Source organism: Phocoena sinus, chromosome 10 (assembly GCF_008692025.1).
Source record: "Phocoena sinus isolate mPhoSin1 chromosome 10, mPhoSin1.pri, whole genome shotgun sequence".
NCBI classification, from domain to species: domain Eukaryota; kingdom Metazoa; phylum Chordata; class Mammalia; order Artiodactyla; family Phocoenidae; genus Phocoena; species Phocoena sinus.
In genome coordinates this window covers 42,177,768-42,189,895 of record NC_045772.1, presented here as the reverse complement: position 1 = coordinate 42,189,895, position 12,128 = coordinate 42,177,768, and the positions used below count along the sequence as shown (strand labels likewise).

At 41.5% G+C, this 12,128-nt stretch overlaps 1 protein-coding gene across 11 annotated transcripts in view; it reads left to right on the top strand.

Moving 5' to 3' along the window:
* The window catches only part of ZDHHC17 (zinc finger DHHC-type palmitoyltransferase 17), a 248,781-nt gene that overhangs the window by 133,249 nt on the left and 103,404 nt on the right, over nt 1-12,128 (top strand). Inside the window, exon 1 of one of the 11 annotated variants that reach the window (XM_032644963.1) lies at nt 702-951. The exons of 9 other annotated variants lie outside the window; for them this stretch is intronic. In XM_032644963.1, coding sequence (XP_032500854.1) covers nt 859-951 — 93 coding nt within the window. In that variant the 5' untranslated portion in view covers nt 702-858. Of the gene's footprint in view, nt 1-701; nt 952-12,128 lie in introns of those variants that run through there. One more of the 11 variants, XM_032644974.1, reaches the window with a different exon arrangement.

Below are 12,128 nucleotides of genomic sequence, written 5' to 3'. Positions count from 1 at the left end.
CATTTCAGCGAATTCAGCTTAAATGACTTTGGTTCTGAATTCCTGGATTACATTAAAATGTAATCTGCTAAAATGTAGCAGATGGGGGCGTGCGGGCTTTGAGGGCGTACGTTCTTAACGTGGTTACTCTTAATTCAAGACCAATGAGGGCAGGTTGCGATCATTTTTAACAGGCTTCTCCAGGAGGAAATCCCAAGCTTTATCCGTGTTTTCCCGGGCGCCCCCCGGAGGCATAAATTGCGGGATGGCCTTTTTGAATGCGGAGAAAGGGGTGCGTGTTTCGTCTTCTGGAGCGATGCACATTTGGATTCAAGCCTGAGAGCCCAAAACCTAGTACCTGGAGCGAAGTGATGGTTCCACTCCGGGTCTCTGAGAAGCGGTCCCGGGGGTCTCGTATCGGGACAGTGGGGTTTGCGGGCTTGGCCGCCCCGACTGCCGGGGATCCCGAATCTCGGCTGCGCCTCTCCGGAGCCCTGCTTTCGTTCTCGTGCCGCCGCTTGGTTTCTCACGTTAACTACCCGGATGCCCAGCAGCCGACTCCCCGGGGTAGCCAGAGGCGCACAGCTGCCTGGGGCGCGGGCCCGCTTGCGAGTGGCAGCGCCCACGCCCAGAGCCTTCCGCCCGCCTGCCCCGGCGCAGTGCAGCAGAGCGCGCTCCCGCTCGGGCCGGCCCGGCACGCGCGCACGCGCGCAGCGACCCGTGCGGCCCCGAGGGGGGAGGGGGCAGAGGGGGCGTCACGGGGGAAAGGGAAGGAGGAGGAGGAGGTGGCCGCGTTGCCTCCGTCGGGGCTCGAGCTCGCCCTCGCGCTCGCCCTCCGCCTTGCCCGAACCCTGCGAGGGTGAAACGCTTTCTCCCGGCATGCAGCGGGAGGAGGGATTTAACACCAAGATGGCGGACGGCCCGGATGAGTACGAGACCGAAGCGGGCTGCGTGCCCCTTCTCCATCCAGAGGTGAGAAACGGCGCCGAGCCCATTCCTAGCCCTGCGATCCTCCAACCTTTCTCCCCCGGACTTGCAGGGGGCGGTGGCCTGCGTGTTCGGGGTAGTGGAACGCGCGGAAGTTGGGGAGGGCGGGGAGGCAAATCCAGGCCCGAGCGCGGCTGTGAGCGGATAACGGGGGAGGAGATAGCGGGGCGGGCCCGGCCGGGGCGGGCTCTGGGACGCCGTCCCTGGCTGTGCCTGGAGGACAGAGGTGGAGATGTTGACGGTTCTACTCTGTCGCCGCGCTACTCGCGGGTGCACTGGCGGCGGGGGCCTGGTGCTTGTTTGGAACCGCACGTTAAGCTCTAGTCCTGCTCCAAGCCTCTCGGGGCGAGAAGGAAGCGCGTGTGGGTTTGATTTCTTCTCTTTTCCTTCGCCAGAGTGAATGACGGTTATCTATTTCTCCCATTTGGCTCACTGTGGGGGAGTGTAGGGGACGAACACAGTTTTTTGGCCAAAGTGATGTCCTTCCCGTGATGCAGTAGGCAGCACCTCGGGGCCCCTTGTGTCGGATGTCCTTCTTTGAGCGTTTGTCCTTAAGCGATTAAAAGAGAGGTCAAAACTTTTGGGAATAGACCCACGCTCACATTAGCTTGTCAAAGTACCGTGTTTTTTCGGGGGGGGGGCGGGAGCCAGAGGAGGACAGTGCAACACGTTTCCCATCACATGAGTATCTTCACCTGTAAGTAAACAGTGCCCCTCTCCAAGATCAGTAGCATTCTGTTAGTTTATAGCCGAGCTAGTGGTAGTTCAGGCCTGGAAGCAATTCTTGATGCATTCCGGTTTTTAATGATCCACAGTGATGTGCGGAGGGCAGCAGCAAAGCTTGCTGAAGAACTCCTGTGGTTTTTATGAGCTTAAGGGTTGAAGACAATCTTTGTGTTGTAGGGTGAACAAACATGGAAGTCTCTACCTGGTTATCTTGTATTAGAATGATTCCGTTTATTTCTGGAGTTGGGATTATACCATGCTTATATTACTTAGTATAATATAAATACAAGCACTTACCCATGTTATATGTTAATACTCATCACCTTCTCATTCATCACTTTGACTTATCAAAAACAGTGGCACAGTTCCTTAGGAATATACCTGGGCCACTCTCAATGAAAAGGCTACTTTGGATTTCTGACAAACAGAGTTCTACAGTAAAACTAAACTTTTTTTTTTTTTTGACCAAAGTGGTAAAAAAAAATTCTCAGAATTGGCATCGGAGACATCTATCTTTTAGCTCACACTTTAGGCCCTAAAAATATATCAAGAAATAGACAAAGTTTTCAGATGATGCATTGAAAATGTTGCTAAGGAATATTTCTATTCATCTACTCCTGTGAAAGTATTTTAAATACTTAAATATTGATTCTATAACATAACTCTTCTCTCTTCATAAACCTTTGCTTTGTGAAATAGTTCATTGTTTGGTACTTTAGGAATAATTTCAACAGGCAACAAATCCAGAAATTGCTTGGTATATTGTAATGGCCTGTAGGCTTGGAATTTAGAGACCAGTTTTCAGGTTGCCATTTAATAGACTATTACTAGAAAATCAACTTCCTCATCATTGAAAGTGGAAGTTGAAGTAGATGATATCTACCATTCCTTTTTGCTTGACAAACACAAGGTCCACTTAGTTTAGGTGTTTTGAGTCTTAAGCTCATAACTACCAGGCCTAAGGTCTTTCTGAATTTTTGCTGTGGTTAGTTTTGCATTCGCACCTGGTACAGACCTGGTATAGTTCTGCTTTCTTGCTGTGCATTCTTGGGCAAGCTACTTCCCTGAGTTTTGGCTTCATGATTTATAATAATGGGATGAAATAATAATAACGAATAAGCTAAGGATTAAGTGAGATAATATATTCATTTTTGTTGTTAAAGTAAGCGGTGTCTTCCTACTCCCTTGGAAAGAAACCTAACAAACCTTTTTTGCGTTGATGAGCAAATAATAGTACCATTTACTCGTTTTTGGAGAGAACATAGACTTTTGGTCAAACTTGGGTTCCAATTCTGGATTTGTAGTAATTAGCCAGGTAACCTGAGACAGGTTCTTAATCTCTTAAAACCTCAATTTGTGCATCAGAAAATGGAGATGCTGCCTAGTTCACTTGGCTTTAAGGGATTAGGTGAGACTCTTTGTTGAGGTTTAAGAACTGGCACATTGTATGTGCTCAGTTAATGTTACTCCTTTCTCCACCAAAAGGAGGGTGGTGTTATATATTTATTTTGATTTTGATGACTGGTGTAGAAACTTGTGTGGGTTTTAATTTAGTGGAATAGGATCTTGTAGGAACAAGTTTATTTTACTTTTTATGTTCAAATTTAACACTGCGTCACAAAAATAGTTTCTCACTATTTGTTGAATAGATGAATTATTTGTGGGATAAAGAAATTAGCTATCCTTAAATCTCCTGTTAGTATGCAGACTGCTCACTGTTAAAACTTTTCTTAGGGAATTATGTAATTAGATTAACAACGAACCCTTCTTTTTAGAGATATTTGCTATGAGAGAACCTTACTTTTCAATTAATTAAATAATCCATTCATTTAGTCAGTCACTTAAACATTTGTTTATCTTGAGACTTCAGTATATTTGTGGTAAATACAGTGAGAAACAGTATAGGATACTGGTCAAGAGCCAAGACTGGTGACAAATGGAGAATCTAGGTTCTGCCACTTACTATCATCATGGTCAAATTACATTTTACGCTTTTGTGAAATTAGGATAATAGTACCTACCTCTTAGAGTCGTTGTGAGTATTAACTAGAATATTGTTTGTAAAACAGTCATCACAGACCTGGGCATGCAGACTGCCAAGCAAATGTAAAGGGCTCTGACATATAGTGAGTACTGATGCTGTTGACTTTATTTTCTGATGAAATAAGATTGTTTTATTTTAATGGAAGAAATTAGAGGCTATTTGGAAAAAGATAAACTGAGTATCAGGGGATTAGGGTGCTAATCCCAGCTCTTCCATTTTAGGCTAGTGGACATTTAAACTACACTTAGTTTCTTTGCTTTTAAGATAAAGAGGCTAGACTGGACGCTCTCTTCAGATTTTTTTAAACTCTAATGCTCTGTTGTATGTTGTGATTTTTCAAGATTGATAGGCTTGAGCATCTATCTGCTAGATGCATAGCACTGTACTAGGTTATATGGATGAAAATAGAATAAATAGAATAGCTTCTGCTCTCCAGAAGTTAATGATCCAGTTGGAAAGATATCAGAATACAAATAAGTGCTGAAATGAGAAGTGTAGCCTGTAAGTAGGTTCGGATTCCTGTTATCTAGAATGGTTAGAAGTAAAACTTCAGCAGAGATAAAGACCATATGTTGGTCTACAGGTCCAGCTGGCTTGCTGTCACCAGCCTTCCGTTTCACTCACTAGTACGTCCTCAGTAAGCCTTCTCTGCTCTTTCATAGAATGAGGCCACAATACTCCCTTCAGCCAGAGTATTTATAAGGGCTCTCTGTCTCAGCAAGGTCTGACTCAGAGCTTTGAACTGGATTGCCTAGATTACCTGGGGCTTTCATCCCTTGCTTGCTTCCTTTTTTTCTCAATTTCAAACTACTGCTTTTTCTCTAATGTCTCATTTTTTTTTAATGGTAACTTTTTTGCTTCACAGTAAATTTGTCCATATTCATGTCTCATTTTTTCTTTGTTTAGAATATTAAACTGAAGAACTACTACATCTCCTGTCTTTACAGATTTTACAGAATCTATTTTTTGAAACTTTTCTTCAGTGAAAGTGATTTTGCCTTTTTCCATTACTAATTTTTTTTGCCCGATTATATAGAGATACACATGTGTACAGATATATAAATTAACTCATTTGTTTTCATAAAGCAGATGGAAAGTTACTTTGAAAATTACTTTTCTTTTTCTGATAGATTGCTGGCACACTCTTTCCCTTCAAAACATGTCTTTCTGTCAGTCTTTAGGATCTGATGCCTTTTTTATTCAGCAAAAATGCTATAGGCCATATACTTGTAATTTAGATTTAAAAATACTATACCCTAAGCATAGTAACTACTGAGTCAATATATAAAAATGAAAATGCCACTAATGGGTGACCTCATGGATTGTGGCAAAGCCAGAGTTGAAAATTACTGACGTGTAGAACCAAAAAATTATATTTGATTGTGAGAAATGCCATTTTACTGTTTTGACATCTTTGTTTTATTTCGATCCCTATTTTTATTTAATTTGTGAGACCTATCCCAAAAGTATTTATTAAGAGGGGACTGTGGAGTGGGTAAATATAAGAGGATGCAGGTTAAAAGTGAGAGTGCTGGTGTTTGGCTACTTGAGTTCAGATCCTAGTTTTGTACTTACTAGCTTTGTGACTCTGGGCAAGTTATTGAACTGTGTTCCAATTTTCCAGACTAAAACGGGAATATAATAGCTCCTACCTCATGAAGCTGTCGTGAAGATGAAATGAGAGAATATATATAAAGTTCTGTGTCTGGCACTTAGTAACACAATACATGTTAGATATTAATGTTATGATTAGTTATTAATATCTCAAGCAATAGTAGTATACATATATTAGATATTGAGGCAACTGTCTAGGTAGCTAAGATAACGAAAATTGGGGTTTGAGGAGAGGACAGGCAGAGTACTCTTTATTATAAGCCTTTTTTGCACTATTTAATGTTCTTAAAGATGTGTGCTTTGATATGAAGAGTGTTTGTTGAGCATCTCAGTATGGTCTTGATGCTTTGATAGGCCATAGAGTAATGAGGAATACAGAATAAGGCATTGTAAAATAACAAAAGATGAATTGGAGGCCTTCAGATCCCTCAGGATAGATGAACGTGTGTGTGTGTGTGTGTGTGTGTGTGTGTGTGTGTATGTATGTATTTTGTTAAAAATTTAAAATGCATTGTGGACCTCCTTTCCTCTAGAGAGTATCCTAAGGGTGTATTAGGGTAGTTAGGGTTGGTTAGTCATTTAAAGTGTCTTGATGTAGTGTGATTTTAACAGAACTCCCAACAGCCACATAATCCAGAGAGATGTTATTTCAATATCAGGGTTATGTGAAATTCTCTTTCAAAGCATCATCTATTTCTAATATTATTTTATGATTGGATTGTATTACAGATAGATAATTCAAGAATAAAATATCAAATAGTTTAAGCTTTGGAATTTAAAAAGTTGATTCAAGGCAGTATTTTATTTATAAAATATGCAAGTAAAATTCTCACCCAGTGCAATAATTATCCATTTGTAGGATGATATCTTCTGTTAAATTCTCCTTAAAATAGAGCTACAGGCAGCTAATTTGAAAGTAGAGTGAAACTTGAGCCTTCTTTAAATGAGATATTATGAAGAACTTAATTTCCTGAATTATAGACGGCTAACAGAATATTTTTGATTTTTGTCTCAAATCGTGTTGAAAATTTTCCAAATGAATTACTCTACTTTCTAGGGTTAATACATACTAAATATGATAGAATCTTTCTTTGATAACTCAGAATATTATAGTGTCCTAGGCTCATCTTTCTGATTACTGATAATTATTGTTGAGGAGATGGAAATGATAGGGCTAAATGTACCTGAAGGGGTTTCTTTGTATATATATCAGATAACCTGTGTTTTTTATCAGTTGTTTTATACTAGGAAAAATCAAGTGAAAAATACTGTTAATTACTGATTGAGATGTTACTGTACCCTCATTCAGTTTTTTAACATGTGTGTGTGTGTGTGTGTGTGTGTGTGTGTGTGTGTGTGTGTGTATTATGAACATCTGTTAATTTATGAAGGATTTAATGAAGGATGAACAGAACTGGTGACTAAAACTATCCCCATTATCATTAAAATAAATGAACAAATGAACGAATGAACAAACCCTTTTGTGAGCTGAAGAAGTTGCTTGTCGTGTTAGTTAGAATCCTTGGATTGCAGATGTCACCAACCTTTTAAAAATCTACTTGGGCAAAAAGGGGAATTTACTGGTCCACATAACCCAAACTCAGGATGGCAGGAGTGCAGTTGGGCTCAAGGATAACTGGAACCTGAGCTGAGAATGTCACCAAGACAATCTTCTCTCTCTCCTCATCTCTGCCCTTCAGCTTCATTTTCTCCTAATGCAGAGTAGCTTCTTTCCTTTGTGTAGTGGGGACATGGATGCCAGCGTTGATATATCAAATCTCAGCTGACCATTAGAGAGGGACTGCTTGTCTTTCCTTATTCCACATTGGAAAGAGGCAGTGTGTCCACTCCTATGACCACGGGAGAGGGTCTGAACTTTGCCAAGCCATCTTGCTTGGAGTTGGAGGAGGAACAGTTTCCTTAAAGCAGGAATGCTAGCAGGGAAACTGTTTCTGTCCTCTGTACTCTTAGTGTGAAGAACTGTTTGCTTTGTTCCAGTCTTCTAGTTTTTTACGTACTTCGAGATGCTGTAATTACACTGCACTCATTGTTAACAGTAAATGTTCTAGTTGAGCTACTGAATAGCATGCTGCATGAATAATCTAGACCAAGGTTGGGAAACTTTCTCTGTAAAGGCCAGATAGTAAGAATTTTCCAGTTTGTGGGCCATGTAGTCTCTGTAGCAACTACTCAGCTCTGTGGTGGTTGTATGAAAGCAGCTGTAGACAATATGGAAATGAATGGGTGTGCTGTGTTTCAATAAAACTTTATATATAAAATCAGGTGCTGGGCCAGATTTGAACTGTGGACTCTGTTTGCCAGCCCTGATCTAGATAATACATAGGAACTCCAAGAAATTTATGTTAAAATATATGATATTTCAGTGCATTAAATCGCATTAACCACTGGTGTGCAATAACTTCATCAGAACTAGATTTGCATGGTAGATGGGTTGGGTAAAGTAAGAATGTGTGTGTGTGTGTGTGTGTGTGTGTGTGTGTGTGTGTATTAGAACCTTATGGAGAACTTTGTTAGAATACACGTGTTTCCATATACACCTCTCACAGTTTCTAATTTAGTATTTGGGTTTGTGGGTATGTATGTTTTGAAAAACTTTCAGAGGTGATTCTGATAATCCCATACTTCATCCTCCTCTCTCTGATACGCACTTGATGGTGTGGAAGAGTTTTATTACTTTTTTTTTTTACACAAGGAAGAGGAAAGTAGCTAATTTTACATTTAAGGTATGAGGCATTGTATTGTGTGCTTTTCATGTTATCTCCTCAATCTGATGGTTAATCACAATGGTAATTGCTAACAGTTACCAAATTATAACTGAACTAGCACTGTCCTAAACAGTTTTGCTTGTATATTCATTCATTTAATTCTCACACCTTTCTTAATACCTTTTTTACAAATGAGAGGATTGAGGCATAGAGAGGGTAAGTAACTTGCTGGTAAGTGGCAGAACTGAATTAGAATCCAGGTTCAAACTGCTTGAATCCAGTTGCCCATTTTGTATTGTGATAGTGATGATACAGAGTTGATTGAATAGTTAGCTATGATGGCAAAAGTCCTCATTTATTGGAAAAAATATTTTAATAGACTATTTTTTAGAGTAGTTTGAGGTTCACAGCAACATTGAGCAGAAAGTACAGAGAATTCCCATATACCCTGTGTCAACAACTTGCCCCGGAGGTGGCACATTTGTTACAGTTGATGAACCTGTGTTGACACATCATTATCACCCTAAGGCTGTACTTTACCTTAGGGTTCACTTTTGGGTTTTAATATGGTTTTGACAAAGGTATAATGACATGTATCCACTATACAGTATCATACAGAATAGTTTCACTATCCTAAAAATCCTTTGTGTTCCACCTACTCATCCCTCCCTCTCTGCTAACTTTGGCAAGCACTGATCTTTTTGCTGTCTCCATAGTTTTCCCTTTACCATAATGTCATGTACAGTTGATTCCTTGAAACAACACATGTTTGAACTGTGTGGATCCACTTATGCACAGATTTTTTTCAGTAGTAAATACTACAGTACTATGTGCATCTTACAATCAACAGCATCTTTGATTCTGAGGAATCCTGCCTCTACATAAGTTTAGAACGGCACTTGACACATAGAGTTAGCCATCATTTGTTTTATAATCTTTCCTTTCTTTCTGCCGTTCAAGGTTATGAGAGAATTGTAACAGATTGTAAATCTGTTTCTACCTTGGAGATTTTATCTCCCTTCACGTGATTATAAATACTCATTAATCTTCATTCATAATTCTGTAACTATGATCATGAATAAAACTGTAGACATTATTTTTCTAAGGAAATTTTGCTTTCTGATAGAACACTTGATATAAATATCCAGATCTTACAGCTGTTTATGTAAGAAGTTAATTAACTTGATTTCATAAGTTCCCATTATTTATACTTGTTTTTTCCTTATTTGTCTCCTTTTTCCTGTGGGTAATTGTATGTATACTAAGTCCAAAAAAAGGCCACACTTGGGAAAAAAATTGACAAACTAGAATCTAGCAGACCAAATAAAACTTAAACTTTCTGAAATATGCTAACATGTGATTTATTTTTGTATTGTTGAATAGTATATGAATTTTCAAGGTATCAGAAATTTAAATTCCAACATGGGCTTTTGGCTTTTAAAAGAAAGCAGCACAGAATTATTGTCAAAAAAATTTAAATAGTACAGAAGGCTATGTAGTAGAAGTAAAAGCATATATAAATGTATATTTCATATACACGCTTCTCTACATTTATTTCCTTGTTTTTGTCACACAAATGGTATCATACAATGTTATACAATTTACATTTTTTTCTGAATACACTTTGGCATAGTTTCATCTTAGCGTATGATGATCTTTCCCCATTCTTTGTAATGTCTAGACCTGCCTTGTCCAATATGGTAGCCACCAATGACATGTGGCTATTTAAATTTATTAAATGAATAAAATAAAAAATTGAGTTTTCAGTCATATTAGTCACATTTTAAGTGTTTATTTAGCCATGTGTGGCTAGTGACTACTGTTTTAGACAGCACAGAAATATAGAATATATCAGTAATTGCAGAAGTTGTGGGATAACGCTGGTCTGGACAGTTTTTTAAAATTTATGTCTTTTAAAAGTATTTTTTTACTACATAACTTTTTATTGAGACATATTGTATTTATAAGTTTGCACATATTTTTAAATGTTTAAGTTGATGACTTTCTTTGAATTAAAATCTTTTTTATGGAGATAATTGTAGATTCACATGTAATTGTAAGAAAAATGCAGAGAGATCCTGTGTACCCTTTACCCATATTTTCCCAATGGTAACACCTTGCAAAATTATAATACCACATCCAGGATGATTGATATTGAATCAGTGAAGTTACAGAATATTTCTGTCACCACAAAGATCTTTTATATTGCCCTTTGTATACCCATACCAATCTATTCTCCCATTTCTATAATTTTGTAATTTTAAGAAGTGGCCCGGAAGAGCAGTGGGTCGTTTGCGTGAGGTCCCGAACGGTGACTGGAAGGTGCTTCAGCGCTCAAACAGACCTTCAAAGCTATGATCCTGATTTCTGCAACTTAAAAGAACAATCTTAAAAATTGATGAACTTGAGCAACACAAACAGATGGGCATGGAAGAGTTAAATACTTACACTCAGCAAAGCAAAAAAGGAGATGAAGCTGCAGTACATTGAGAAGTAATTGATGTACATCACTGTATAAGTTTAGGTGTTTGCCTCAAGTCTCTGGTATAATCTAGAAGCTAAAATTTTGTGTCTTCAACAAAGAAGGACAGTCTTAGAGCCTCTTGGAAAGGATTCTACAGGCCTCTGTTGTCACCATGGGAAACATTGCCCTGGCCAGCCTGTTGCAGGATGAGAAATGTGGATGAGAGTAGTCGCCCTAGTGAAGAGTCAGCTGATCCGGACGTGACTAAACACAGGTTTTTGCTGTCTAAAATGGTGTCACTATGGATGTTCCAACATACGTCTCTGAATCATCAAAAGACTAAGACAGATCCTGGGGAAGATGGTGGGAAGAGTAAGACGCGGAGATCGCCTTCCTCCCCACGGATACACCAGAAATACATCCACACGTGGAACAACTCCTACAGAACACCTACTGAAGGCTGGCGGAAGACCTCAGACCTCCCAAAGGCAAGAAACTCCCCACGTACCTGGGTAGGGCAAAAGAAAAAACAGAGACAAAAGAATAAGGACGGCACCTGCACCAGTGGGAGGGAGCTGTGAAGGAGGAAAAGTTTCCACACACTAGGAAGCCCCTCCGCGGGCGGAGACTGCGGGAGGCGCAGGGGGCAGTTTCGGGACCGCAGAGTAGTGCACAGCGACGGGTGCGGAGGGCAAAGCGGGGAGATTCCTGCACAGAAGATCGGTGCTGACCGGCTGACCGGCACTCACCAACCCGAGAGGCTTGTCTGCTCACTCGCCGGGGTGGGCGGGGCTGCGAGCTGAGGCTCGGGTTTCGGTTTTGGACAGAGCTCAGGGAGAGGACTGGGGTTGGCAGCTTGAACATAGCCTGAAGGGGTTAGTGCACCACGACTAGCGGGAGGGAGTTCGGGGGAAAAGCCTGCACCTGCCGAAGAGGCAAGAGACTTTTTTCCCTCCTTTGTTTCCTGGTGCGCGAGGAGAGGGGTTTAAGAACGCTGCTTAAAGGATCTCCAGAGACGGGCGCGAGCCGCGGCTAAAAGCGAGAACCCCAGAGGCGGGCGCGAGCCACGGCTGAAAGCACAAAACCCCAGAGACGGGGTGCGAGCCGCGGCTGAGACCGCGGACCCCAGAGACGGGCGGGAGACGCTGGGGCTGCTGCTGCCGCCACCAAGGGGCCTGTGTGCGAGCACAGGTCACTCTCCAAACACCTCTTCCGCGGAGCCTGTGCAGCCTGCCACTGCCAGGTTCCCGGGATCCAGGGACAACTTCCCCGGGACAGCGCACGGCGGGCCTCAGGCTGGTGCAACGTCACGCCGGCCTCTGCCGCAACGTTGCGCCGCCTCTGCCGCCGCAGGCCCGCCCCGCACGCAGTGCCCCTCCTTCCCCCATCCCCAACCCCCGGCCTGAGTGGAGCTGGAGCCCCCGAATCAGCGGCTCCTTTAACCCTGTCCTGTCGGAGCAAAAAACAGACGCCCTCCAGCGACCTACACACAGGGGCAGGGCCAAATCCAAGGCTGAGCTCCTGTGAGCTGTGAGAACAAAGAAGAGAAAGGGAAATCTCTCCCAGCAGCCACAGGAGCAGCGGGTTA